This window comes from Astatotilapia calliptera, chromosome 10 (genome assembly GCF_964374335.1).
Source record: "Astatotilapia calliptera chromosome 10, fAstCal68.1, whole genome shotgun sequence".
Classification (NCBI taxonomy): Eukaryota; Metazoa; Chordata; class Actinopteri; order Cichliformes; family Cichlidae; genus Astatotilapia; species Astatotilapia calliptera.
Window position 1 is genome coordinate 24,954,908 of NC_137431.1, and position 14,058 is coordinate 24,968,965.

Sequence of the window (14,058 nt, forward strand, 5' to 3'; positions counted from 1 at the left end):
ATTGAAAGTCATCCTTGAATTGATGCCACTTAATTTCAAAATAGTAAGTCATCACAGCACTTTAGCTGCAGTAGGACACAAAAAAATTCAGTGGGTGTTATGACAGCTAAAAACTTTAATTTAAAAAATAAAAAGTCAGATACAGTCAACATTTTAATAAATTGTAATGTATTAGTTCTATAAGCATCCAAGTTCATAAAAGATCACTTATCTTTGGGGATATTAATGTTCTTTGAGGTTTCACCTCATAATTTGTGGAGTGGTCTAGGAGCAATCACCTGCTTCAGAATGTGAACAAGACCAGAAAGATGGTGCTTGACTTCAGAAAGGAAGAGGACAGCTCCACTGCCGGTACTCACCCTGTTAATGTGGTTGAGGAGTGCAGGTACCTGGGCTTCTACATAGACAACAGGTTGTATACCAGAATGAGAAGGGCAAGCTTGGTTTCCTCAAAAATCAATGGATGCAGCAAAGTAATGAAGACTTTATCACTGAGATGTAGTGACTGATGTTCCCTGTACTGTGGTTGGCTGGGGGAGGAGCAGCTTTAGAGCTGAGATACCAACTGAGTAAATTAACTGCCTAGCAAGGCTAGCTCTGTGATTAGCAGCAAACTGGACACTTTTGAAGCACTGGTGGAGAGCAAACCATCATGGTGGATCCTGACCACCTTCTCTAACAGTCTGTTTCAGCTCTGCTGAGACAAGGACAGCCATCGGAAGTCTTAACCACATGCTATCACCTTCTATAAAACAGTGATATCTGGCTGAGAGGCATCTGCCAGATTTTATTATTGGCTTTGCATCATCACTTAAATTGCTATAACAAAAAATAATTCCCCAAATATGAGATAAAGTACTTATCATCATAAGTAAAACACTTCTAATTAGCATTCCTAAGAGATAAAAGATTTTAAAAAAAAATAACTGGGTGCTCACGTTCATACTTGAAATCCATCGCTGGGAAAATGCAAAATTGTGGTAAATGTTGGCATCAATGTACATTGAAATTTAATCCCAGGACAATGCAAGGACAGTGTAATTCAAACCATAACATTGTTTTATATGAGGACAAACAAACAAGCAAAAACACAAGAGCATATTCACATCAAGAAGCCACCTTCGTCTTTATTAATAAAATTGTTTGGTTAATACAGATGCTGTAGCTCAGAGGGAGTCAGTGAGCTGAAGTGGATGAACACTCCATGTAATCTTAAACACCAAGCTGTGTGACTGCAAAAAACAAAACAAAACAAAGCAAAAAATAATAATTAATTAAAAAAACAAGAACAAGAAACCTTGTGTAGAGCTTGGGTTGGGAAGAAGAAAAAAAAGGGAAAAAACAAACAAACATCTGTAGTGTGAAATCTTTTCCATATTTTGACATATGTTACATTTCTTTTCATTTACAAAAGTGCAAACAGATCACGTTCAGATCTACTCAATATAAGCCATGGCGCGTGGGACTCAAACAGCCGCATTCAGAGTAGCAAAATTTATGTCTTGGACCTCGGTGCCATCAGTCCAGCTACACAGTAACAGGAAAGGGAATTTAAACATTTCTGTTTTGTTTTTTCCATATAATGGGAAGATTCGCAATACAAGTCCTCGGCAATGGATATTGTTATGATTATGGCACACACTTTTTGGTCCATCCTCAGACACGGACATTGTTTTTTGCTAAATGCTTAAATAGTTGTTTTTTTCGTGTGTGTTGATATACAATGTGTACCGGTGTGCCTCCTGCTCCACCCCAAGTCTCTCACCCTCCCAGTTCATGTTGTCATCAGTTGAAAGTCATACTGTACAAATGTCAAAGGGCAATCAATAATCAGAGTTTACAGGAAGTAGTCTGGGGTGCGGCGAGTGACGTGGGGCTCCCCTCTGCGAGGCGCTGGATCAAACTGCAAGCTGGGTAGAAGGAGTAGAAAGAATAAATACGATTTGTTAACCACTATATGTTTTATATACAATTACAGCTGGGTCCCAAAGCTACCAGAATGCATCGTGCCTTAGACTTTACAGGGTTTAAAATAAAACCTAAAGGATTTAGGACTTTTCGGTACTTACAAAGAGTATTTTAGGGTGTCGTCTAGTTCCATGATTGCCGCCTGGTTGCCGCAGCGGTAGCAGTAGTTGGGAGCGCTAAATATTGTCACCACGTTCCTCTCGTGGCACCAGTTGTAACCCTGAGGGAGGCAGATGCATTATTCACTGGAAATGTATAATTCAGAATAAACTGCAACTCTAATGCAAATCTAAAACTGAACTCGCCCTTGAACTCTGTATGACTGGTTGATGGTGATATAACCATTTTGTCCCGATGTTCTCTGTAGCAGCGAGGCTTTCAACTCCATTTTTTGTACGGTTAGTGCACTTCCAAAGGTTGGAGGAGCCATTTATCGTAACGGCTCTTTGTTGCAGTTAAATTCATATTAGCGTGCTGACTGCCGGTTGGAATCAAGCCGTCTTTCCTGAGCTTATTCACCCCTCAGCAGCAGATTGATTATTTGTATGCACATCAAATGAGCCAGTGACATACCTCCATAACCAGCTGGTGGGCACGGGACACCAATGTGAGGCGGTTGGCGTGGTTGAAAGTCTCCGAAATGTCCTGACCGAATGTGTAGCCGGCTCCTCGCGGAGAGATGCCCCAGCCACCGCGGTCATCCGGGTCCGACCACAGCAGGTCACACATGGGACCCTACAGGAGACAAGGAGGAGGAAACAAATTGGTTTATGGGCTGGATGGACTTAAACAGCCACTCTTATTAGCTCAATTTAGCTTTCAAATATTATAGATGTATTTAAAATGTCATTGTTACCTCATGTGGCACTTCCTGTAAACGGTCCAATGCCCTAATATGATCCAGTGTATCTATGGATGGTGACAGGCCTCCATGAAGGCAGAAAATCTAGAGGGAGAGGAAGGAAACATGAATCTAATTAATATTTCCTCTACTAATGTTTGATTCTTTCAGAACATTACGCTTACATATGTGAAACCGAGTTTATATTCTTACCTGAGAGTCTACCAAGGCAGTGAGGGGCAGGTAATCGAACAGGTCTGTGAAGTACTTCCAAACATTGGCGTTACCATATTTCCGTAGACACTCGTCATAGAAGCCATACACTTGCGTGATCTGTCTGCTCTCGTGATTCCCTCTGAGGATTGTGATGCGCTCTTGGAAGCGAACCTGAGGAAAAAAAAAAAAAAATAGCAGAGAAAAGATCTGAATGTTATTTTTTTATTCTCATTCAAATAAATAAATGAATACATTTCAGGTTTAGACAAAGTCAAATGTCAGAACATATCACATACCTTTAGTGCTACTAGTAAAGTGACGGTTTCTACAGAGTAGTACCCTCTGTCCACGTAATCTCCCATGAACAAGTAGTTTGTGTCTGGAGACTTCCCTCCGATCTTGAACAGCTCCATGAGGTCATGAAACTGGCCGTGCACGTCTCCGCACACAGTCACCGGACATCTCACCTCTTGAACGTTTGACTCCTTTGTCAGGATCTCCTTTGCCTGGTTGGAAAAAAGAAATAATTCAATAAATAAATCTGCCTGGTTCAGGGTTTGAAAAACAAATGATCCCCACTACCGAAACATGCCAAAAATGTACAAGTCTGAAATACCAAAAGGCAGCTGGGACAAAGCAACAATGGCCTAAGAACATTTTAAGTTTTATTCATCTAAACCTGCCACTGATTAGTTCCAACACAGAGGAAGTCATGTGATCCGTTAATCACATGCACAATACAATGTAATTTCCAGGGTCATTCTTTGTTCTTTATTTGAGAGCTGGACAATTTCCTGACATCCCCACTCCCCAATTTCCACATCAGCCTCCGGGGAATCCATTAAGATGCTACACAGTGATTATAGCATAAACCGAAACACCACCACCAGAAGCTCTCTATGGATGTAAGCCTCTAAAATGCGTGTGTGTGTGTGTGCGTGTGTGTGTCTTTTATTAGTTTCCTGCAGGTCTGGCTTGCAGTGCTTGGAATTGCAGCTCTGGCTGCACTGCAACATTTCCCAAAAAAATCAATTAGTGTGATGCTCCACAACCCAAAAAAAAAAAAAAAGATTGGAGACTGGCTGCTGCCACTTCTGGATGGAAAAACACTTGGTTTGCTCTGATTATTCATTTAAGAGGACTCAACCAAAGCCAAAAGTGCTGTAGCAATGTAACATGACCGCTACAGCTAAAAGTAGATGCGATGAGAAATGTTATTCTTAGACATAGTTCAATCGACTCAGAATTCACCGTGAAGCAGTCGAAAACCTGCCGAGCGTGAGTCACTGTGTGGCCTACAGCTAATGCTTCTGGGGGTGGAAAAAAAATAGGATACTGCTGTCTCATTCAATGCACACAGGAAAAATACACACCAAAAACCTGAAGCTGATATTTTATTTGAACCACCACTTTTTGGAGCCTCTCAGTTCAGAGCAGGGTTTTCTTTGGGGGGGAGGGGGTAGAAATGTGTATTTTTTTCCAGCTTAAAAATATACCCTGGCATTCTGTGAATCATTTTCACCAGCCAGCTGCCTGCTTGTTATGCGGTCTTTAGCTGCAGTTGCCAGATTAAAACAAAACAATAGGAGAACACTTTAAACAGCATCAATACTAAATCTGGACACCCACAACAAGCCCCGTTCCTAGAGTCAGTCTAACGTGGCTCTCTTCCAGCCACGAAAGCCTAATGTTTTGTCAACGACGCAATCTGAGCAGCCGTGCATACTGTCCCCTTTAAACAACAGGGTGAGAGAGAGAATCGACAGAGTCAGAGTGCTATAGCTGGCCTGTCAACAGCAGATGGGACAAACAGAGTCAAAAGGACAGAGTTGCATCGCCGCACAATGCTGACCTATATAAAGCACGCCCCTCCACGTGCCCATACTGCCATGAGGCAGGAGGCTTTTCAGTGACTGGGCTTAGCTTGGCAGGCTGACCGCTGTTTCTGCCTTTAAAGCAATTGAGCTGCTAAGCCCAGGAGAATATTCTCGATGTCTGCATTAAAGTCAAACAGCGATAAGTTTTCATCCCAATCTCACGCCAACCCTTATTAGTGGCGTGAGGGGAAATAAACAAGCAAACAAACACGCACTTTAAGTAGGCCAGGTCAGGCTGTCTGGGATCCTCTTTACTTTTCACCGCTCTGCACTCAACTTCTTCATTTCCTTTGCTCACAGTTTCAGTTTAATTAAGCACAACATGCAATTCAAACACTGTATAACTGGAGAAGAGCTAAAAAGACTAAATTAGTCTCGCAAAATCACGCAACAGTGATAGGAATCTAAACAGTTTTTTGTTATTGAGCACAATTACTACTATTCACTTTCCCAATAAGGCAGATGAGAAATATAAATTCAATAAAGAAATAAAATGTGTTATTTCCTCAGCCTTGAGGTTATCCACCATGTCTGAGGAACTCTCCAGCTAAAATAGTTTCAATAAAAACGGCAACTGCACACAGATAAAATAAATTAGACTTTTACGACTATATTTTTTTTACTCAGAAGCAACCAAAACAAGTATTTCAATAAGGTAAATAATACAAAAAAGATAGAAGCACAATTAAATATGAGCAAATAAAGTTCAACAAAACAAATGAACTCTTTCCCGCAAAGAGACGGAATTTGACGAGCTCCTCTGTACGCTTCATGACGAGTTTTGACATCTCATTATTTCTCAATAAAGATGTGGTTTGATAACCTTTAAAAGAGTTTCTGGGTTTTTCCAACAGTAGCTGCATAGGCAGAGATGCAAACCCAGTCATTTTGTTCTATAACCAGGCCTCAAATACGTCAGGCACAGCTCAGTTAAGAAAAGAGCTACGAGGACTGTTATCTACCGACACATCAAGGTTTTCCACTGAGTACATACACAATGAAATGTGAGGAAATCACAAAAAGATATGTGAGCCTTTGGCTTCGTATTTGTGACCGACCCACGAGCGTCTGCATCCATCCATTTATCATTTGAACGCTCTTAACAAGTTTTTGGGTGTAACATTTGATCTTCGGCTCTGTAACCTTACACTAAAGTCGATGTGTAATGTGTTCAGTGACGTATCAGGTGTCACCTCTGCGTCCCAGATTGGGTAAACTGATAACTTGATTAATGTAATGTGCTGTCTCTTTATAGCTTTATGCACAAAAAAGGGGTGGGGTGCCTGTCAATATCCTTCACAAAATGTCACTTTTATCACCTGGGATTAACTTCCGATTAAATATTACATAAACTGGAGAAGGTAAATCAATACAGTGTGACCTGATGTTAGGACTTTTCACTTCTCGAAATTTGAGATCGGATTTAGTGAAATCCACAAAACAGTGTGTGAGGCAACTGTTTATCCACGAGATGTCCAGTAACAGTATGTACTCTGGAAAGCTGTGATTGTGAAAAAGGATGACCGCACTGATTACTCAAGCACCTCGTCCAAAGTACAGATCACACCTGCCACAGAGAGCAAACTCTGCTCAGATTACGACTGCACTCAAGGCGCAGGACGGCCTGCGTTCAACAAAGTGCTTATTCAAGAGCCCCGACATGAAGTCAGCAGTTTTGGTCAGCTAAATCAGCCCATCAGTGTGGAAGAACCAGCCAAAGGCTCACCTGCAGACAGCTTCAGGTGAAATAAATCTGACAGCTCTGCAAGACTGTAACCACAAGCAATGACCTCACTCCTGATTTATGGTAGCTGAATGTTATGCATACTGCCAACCTCACCGAGTGAAACCACTGTAAAAAATAATTAACACGAGCAGCAGACAAATGGTGGCAGGTTATGTCTGATTTCATCAGCATTTCTGCTACGACAGTATGAATTTTGATGACATGTATTTCACAACTCATTTTGCCTTGGATGCACTCAAAGACCACCGAGCAAACATCCATTTCTGATGTTTTTTTAATGAGTCAACCAGAGATACAAAAAAAGGTCAAGCAGATGACATCAGTTCTAACAAGTGGGTCAACTGCAGCAATGTGACCAAATTATTGCATCACTGTGGCACACTTTAGAGGTCTCTACACACCTGCGTCATTGCATTTCTTATCTACCCTTCAAGATGGTTCACCCAACGCAAGATTCAAGATGAAGTAGACCAAGTTAACATGTTTCGAAAGATAAGAAAATGACTGTGGCTGACTGCAGCCAAAATACCAAAAAACACACGCTATACAAATATGGCTTAAATGAAGTAGAAACAAAGTAGCACAAAAAGATGAAGGAGAACAAATAAATAGAATAGAAAAAAAAGAGGCCAATCCAAAAAATATATAAATCTACATATAATACAATAAGGAGCTTACAATATTACACACAGAAACCATCTCTGGATGATTATGTAACCCTTTAATAGGTTTATTTTTGGCCAAAGGAAAAAGCAGAAGGTCACAAAAAGGTTAACTCTCCCCATCTGTGACACATTATTCATTTAATCACATTTTCTCTGCAAAATTGACGGCAACATCAAACCAGTATCCAGTAAGCAGACCCCAGTCTGCAGTCACCTAATTCAAACCTGGCTCAGTGCTAAATTGTCAAACCAATGATCTTACTTCTGTGAAACAAACAACTTTTGCAACAACATCCAGACTCTTAAGAGTGAGGAGCCTACGATAATGCAAACTGGGGAAAAAATTAAAATCGCAATTAATCACGTTAAACAGAGGAACACTTCAAAGCATTGCATCTCAGCACACTGACACCAGGCTGAGGCTCTGGTATGACCGGCCTTCTTGTGAGACAACTGGAAGGGCAGATTACACAGCACATCTCATTCCTCTGCACCCACACGCATCCCCAAAACAAACACGGCCTCTATCTGAGTCACAATGAACAGTGTTATCCTGAGTCACACACTCTGATCCCCTTAGCAACAAAGGCTTTCACAGTGTTAGTGATGCAACTCACAATCAATCATATCCTCGGCTATTTTTAAAATCCGGGAGGATGTTGTGTGGGAGCCTTCTGCTGAATGTATAAACAACATTCACTGGGTGGGAGGGGTGGATGGACAGATACAAGTAGACAGTGTGGAGAAACTGGGCTCCTGACAATGATACAGCCCCCCACCCACCCACCCACCCTCAGCTGCTTTAATGGCATCTTTGCTCCATTAGGAAGGAAACAGGAAAGAGGAACGCTGCATCATTTGTGCAGCTCTTCCATCTACAGCACATGTGCTGTATCGCAGATGTATCACTCAATTATTAGCCGTTTGCTGATATACCAATATCAGTATTTATTACAGATGATATATAGAGATTTAAAAGGTAAAGAGGAGGCAGGAGAAACACCCTTCAACCATGTTATAAGTGTTGATGTGGCAGCCTGCAACTCCCCTGTCAGCAACACGTGCTTGCAATGCCACAAACATGACAGCTGGCTGAGTCTGGCGGAGAGTATACGGGCAATTTATGACTTATTATGACAAGTAAACAAACTGAATTATCATAATATCTCAGTAAGGATTTATTTAAAGGAAAATCTTCAGTTACAGTTGGAGAAATCATTTTTTGTGTGTCTGTAAAGAAAAGACTTGCTGAGATATCACATTTTAAATCCCTGAATATTGTCATCACTCTCAAAAATCCTATATCAGTCGGGATTTAATGTGCTGTGCCAGTATAGCTGTATTAACAAGTGTTCGCAAGATCCGTCTGTCTTTGAGATAGTTCAACATACAGAAAAAAAACTATGTGCTAAATAAAAGAGGCTAGTATAAACAATCCCTGTGTGCTTTCCAACTAACTCCATTAATAAAAAGGCCAATTTATATGCCCAGCTAAGCACTGACCACCACCACCACCATCCCTCTAAGCCCTATGGAAAGGATCCCGTCCCTTTACTGATACACAGTGTAATGAGCATTTAAAATTACTGGGACTCAAATGGAAACAAATATTGGGATTAACGTTCCACTTGAGAATACCAGACCTTTAAACTTCAGCACACAGAACTCCAAACATGGTAGCAGCATAAAAAGAAAAACAGACTCTGAAGACTGTCCAAAAAGAAAAGAAAAAAAGAAAAGAAAAAGCCTCTTCTGTCAGCATAAAGCCTAACAGCAAATTTATAATATTCACTATATACGCTGTCAAGTTATGGTGTCAGTCACTTGACTTCTGACACATAAATCTAACAATCAGAGGACAGGGTGTCAATTCTCCAGCAGGGGGAAGCCTAAAAATGGACCATGACCCAAGGCAGCAACAATATATAGCACGCTTTGGGCAAGAGAGCTTTCTAGAAACAGAAATCCTAGACAGATCAAGATCAGGATTAAAAAGCACAAAAAACAAATCCAAAACCCAAACAAAAAGAGTATTAATTAAAACAATCTGAGGAGAGAACAGTGGTAAAATGTTTAAGAGTAAATGCTCCTTTACAACCAGACATCCAGAGCCGGAAATCAGCACAGAGCAGGGAGATTGGGGTTAAGCTCAGCTCAGACCACAAAATCAAATGGCCAGTTATCAACCAAAGCAGAAGCATATGGGCATAACAACACTCATAACAAGTTAATTAAGGTTAGTTTAAAAAAAAAAAAAAAAATTATAATAGTAAAGGAAGGAACCACCTTACACCAGCTTAAAGGTCAACTTCACACTGTGATGATAACATCAAAGGTCAGCGTCTGAGGGAAATTACCATCAAGTCATTTTTCAGCTATTTTTAACTAATTCTATGTTTCCAAAGCAGTGATGCAAAAAAATAGAGCAAAGGACTAAGGAACTCAAATTGAAAATTACAATTCAGGCCAGGCATCACTTTCATCCATTAGGTCATGTTTAAGTTTGAAAACCGCCCACATTATTGCCTCGAACAAGTCATCCTCTCCATTTATAGACATGAGTAAACAGAAGGTAGATAATGGACTCAGTTTCCTGACTACCTGTGAGAGCTGCTGAGGGGCAAAAAAAAAGCACCACACACACAATCAGCTGGCAGTTTATTAGGCACATCTAATTAAAAACTAACAAGATTATTACTTTGATGGCACGATGTTTGTGGAAATTGCCTTGATTAAGACTTGCGGTGTTTTAGGAGACTGCAGTGTCTGCTGTTGCTGAATTGTGCCGAATTACAGGAGGCGTTTCTCTCATTTAGACTAGCCCTCATTCAGGGTGTTTCTTGGCTTAAAGGATTTTTATTGTCATTCTAACATTTGATGTGAAACAAAGTTTTGCACTCAGCGAACAAGAATGAGAACACCTAAGAACAACGCATACAGAACCAAAGGAGCAGGAAATACATTTGCATTGTAATTTAGCATAAATAAGAAGTGGTGGACAGTGCAGAGCCCAGTGGTTTCTCATGTTTGTTATCTTTGGCTGGGAGCAGCAGAGACTATAGAGCACATTTAGGGCACTGATGGGGCTTTGGCTACATAAACAAACATTACTCATCCACATGTAGTGAAGGTAAACAGACTGTGTTACCTTAATTAACAAGTCTGAGCAATTTGCTATTTTTTTTGGTCATTGGATAACCAAAAATGTATTTTAAGCTCGACTAAACTAAGCCCCACTTAGAAATAACTTGTTATAATTGGAGGGCCAAATGTCTTAAGTAGGTGCCAACTTTCTTTTTCTTTTTTTATTGCAGGAAAAAAAACCCTCCTCGATATAAATTGACTGGCTGGATTTATTACCCTGTGCCGAGAGCTACACAGTAAGCTTTTCCTCACCTTTTCATTGCTCCAAGTGGCTGCACCTAAACTGGATACAATCAACCTTAATAGGCTAAACAAAAGGAGCCCAAAAGCCTGACTTTCTCACAAGAAATCAACTTTATCTCTTTCCATTTTGATGCCAGCTGGCCACATTTTTCTTTTACTATTTTCTAACAGCTTCCATACATAAATACTGAGGCATAAAATGAGGCAGAGCACTTCCACTCAGTAGCACGGCTAAGAGATGCTGCAGTCACTGTCAGTGTGAATGAGAAGGGCTGTAAATGTGGTATGTGACTTGAATTCAAAGCTTGTGGGTCATTCTAGCTGCCCGGTAAAGCACCAAGAAGCCCGAAAACTACCACATGTAATTTCTTATTTAGCGGTGTAAAGCTGTTTAAACAGAACAGAAGTCTGGGGCAACTCGTAATGATTGTCAAATCCATGCACAACGCAGTGAAATGTACACGATAGACGCCATTTTAAGAATGTCTGGAAGGCGGCGGTGAGGAGGGAGAAGACGTTAGCAATAAGTTAAGGGAGGGAATTAAAAAATAAAATCTTACCTTTTCACATAGTGTTTTTACTTGTCCCTCGGACAGCTGCTTGCATTCATTGAGCTGCTCGATCCACTGATCCAGTTCTTTCGTAAACGCCTTTTCGTCCATTTCTGTGTGTTTTCGGGTTTGCTGCAGTTTGTCACGTTAGCTAATTCGGGTTAGGAGACGACTCTCCCAGAGGTTACCGTCTCTCGAGGGCTTACAAAATGGCCACAGTAGAAGCTAATCACTCTCTTACTAATAGGCGCATGTATCGCTAACTGCCAGATCACTGTGATGATTTGACTGAATTGAAACTGGGAGAGGGAGGGAGAGGTGACAGTTAAGGATCCACCCTTGTCGAGCCGCTGGCGAGCAAATAACAAACTTCCGGTTGTGCTTCGAAATAAAAGCTTCTCGGCGGACAAGTTCTGAAATACACCCTTACCTAAAAGAAAAAAATAAGAAGAAGAACTTGCTAGGCTTAAACATAACAACAATGCAACTAGAAAAAACTAGCATCCGGCAAATAATCGAAAAAAAAATAATAAGAGTCTTTAATTGACCACCTTTTACAACTTTTCTACGTATGTAAATTTTAATTTTATGTAAACAGCTCAAGTAAACATGGTCTGAATAAATTTCTGCCACACTCTGAAACTTACACAGTGACAAAGGTTGGTAAATATACATAACATATATCCCAGAATGTCGTCTATTATGGTAGATGTTTGAGGATATATTATTTTTATGATGATTGTTATTATTATGTGAAGATTGCGTCAGACTAGGGTATTGTTGAAAAATCTAATAATTTCCGGTCTAACGCTGTGTGGTCTACCTTTACTAAAAACAGAGCGCCGCCCGAAGCAACCAGAGACCTATGAAGGCTACTCACTGATTGGTTCGCTGAGCTGCTTCCTGTGCAGTTTCATTGGCTCGCTGTTTATTGGGGAAGTTACTAACACAAACCAAAGAGAATACGTCATGGCTCTGTGAAAGCATGCCGTGCATTTCACGTTGTGGCCATGATGTCACTGTTTTACCTCCTTGTTGTCAAGGCCAAAAAATGTAAACAAAACAAAAGACAGCGTTGTCTTTTAACCACGCTTTCTTTAACAGGCTTACCTTCCGCATTGTATTCATTCCTCTCAGTTTTCGGTCATAAATAAAGGTCGCTAGGCCCATTTAAAGGAGTTTATTGTTTGTGTACGGTATCAGCAAAACTGCCAAGTGATCTCACTCAGACTCAGTCCTAAAGCCAGTGACTTTCTAACAAAAACAACGATTAAAGATTCGTTGATAATATAATACATCTGTGCGTCACAATGTGCACTTATGATTCATCACTGTAATAAACATAATCAGAGTTAATCTTTCACAAAAAGTTCTCTCTTCACAGAAACACCAAGTTCACCTTTAAATAACACTATATTTCCAAACCATATTTACCTATATTGAATCGTTTATGAGGCACTTTATAAAAACTACAGTTCCCAGGTCAATTTATTTAATTGCCTGTATTTAGGCATGTCCCTTCGATAGCTCAGTTGGTAGAGCGGAGGACTGTAGGTATATGATAGCAGGAATCCTTAGGTCGCTGGTTCAACTCCGGCTCGAAGGAGCTTTTTGGGTGCTTTGAGTACTCCGGGATAGTAGAAAAACACTAAATAAGAATCAGTCCATTTACCATTTACTATATGTGAATTAATCAGCATGGTCAAGCCCCTTCTGTTCTTTGAAATTATGCAAAAGGACTCAGTGACTGAGGATGAGAGCAACAATTCAGGAAATATTTCGAACTAGAAAAATGGGGGGGGGGATAAGCTTTAATTGTGAACATTGTTCATCCCATACCAAGCAGTTTGTTAGAATGTGGCAACAACCTTTTTGGGATGAATTTGCTGACACTTTCAGCAATGACCCTGCAGTCGATTCACAAGAACCTTCTTTATATGTATGACAAACTGAAAGTTTCTGACTGCGGCTTTAACAGTTTCAATTCAGCATACGACCTGTTGTTCTTCTTTAACTCTAAATATAGACCTATTATATCATACTGTTATGTGAAGTCCAAAGCAGGTCTTCTCTTGTATTGTGCAAAAACATAAAAGAATGGAGACTTTACTAAGCCTGGTCCCAGTTAATCCCAGACTCAATTAAACTGGTAACATAATAAATCATATTTATTTTAGCTGGGGGCTCTGTGTGGAGCAGGGATCCCACATCTTTTCTAATCAGCCAGAACAACATTTGTCAGTTTGTCTTTAGTTTATTCTGTCTTTATATATATATATATATATATATATATATATATATATATATATATATATATATATATATATATATATATATATATATATATATATATATATAGTTTATACTGGAATTTGATGATTTCATTTATTAAAGAAAAAAAGCTATCCAAAACTGGCACTATGTAAAAAAGTAATTGCCCCCTAAATCTAATAACTGGTTGTGCCACCCTTGGCAGTAAGAACTCCAAACAAGTGTTTTCGATAATTGATACTTTCAGTTTGTCTTTTCACTCTTTCACTTTGTCTCTTTGCTCTTTTACTTTGTGGTGGAAGGACTTTAACCCTCTCTTCTTTGTGAAATTATTTTAATTCAGTCACATTGGAGATTTTCCCAGCATGAATGATCTGTTTAAGAAAGTATCAAAGTATCTCAGTTGGATTAAATTTGGGGCTTTGAATGGGCCAAACCCTCGATTTGTTTTGTTGTTTGTTTGTTTGTTTGTTTTTCCACAGTTGGACTTCGGTGGTGTGTTTTGGATTATTGTTCCGCTACAAAACCCAAGTGT

The 14,058-nt window shown here is 39.9% G+C and overlaps 1 protein-coding gene and 1 non-coding gene across 2 annotated transcripts; one reads left to right on the forward strand and one right to left on the reverse strand.

Moving 5' to 3' along the window:
- Nucleotides 1-1,101: 1,101 nt before the first annotated feature.
- Nucleotides 1,102-11,618, reverse strand: ppp2cab (protein phosphatase 2 catalytic subunit alpha b). The gene is made up of 7 exons (XM_026181846.2): nucleotides 11,262-11,618; nucleotides 3,322-3,531; nucleotides 3,023-3,196; nucleotides 2,825-2,914; nucleotides 2,542-2,703; nucleotides 2,070-2,188; nucleotides 1,102-1,910 (listed from the first exon to the last, which is right to left on the reverse strand). Exons 1-7 carry the CDS (start codon nucleotides 11,361-11,363, stop codon nucleotides 1,838-1,840), a joined length of 930 nt encoding a protein of 309 aa, XP_026037631.1. The 5' UTR covers nucleotides 11,364-11,618; the 3' UTR covers nucleotides 1,102-1,837.
- A 1,151-nt stretch (nucleotides 11,619-12,769) lies between these two features.
- trnay-gua (transfer RNA tyrosine (anticodon GUA)) lies at nucleotides 12,770-12,858 on the forward strand. Its single transcript is given in 2 exon segments — nucleotides 12,770-12,806; nucleotides 12,823-12,858. It is a non-coding gene; the product is annotated as a tRNA-Tyr (tRNA).
- The last annotated feature ends 1,200 nt before the right edge of the window (nucleotides 12,859-14,058 follow it).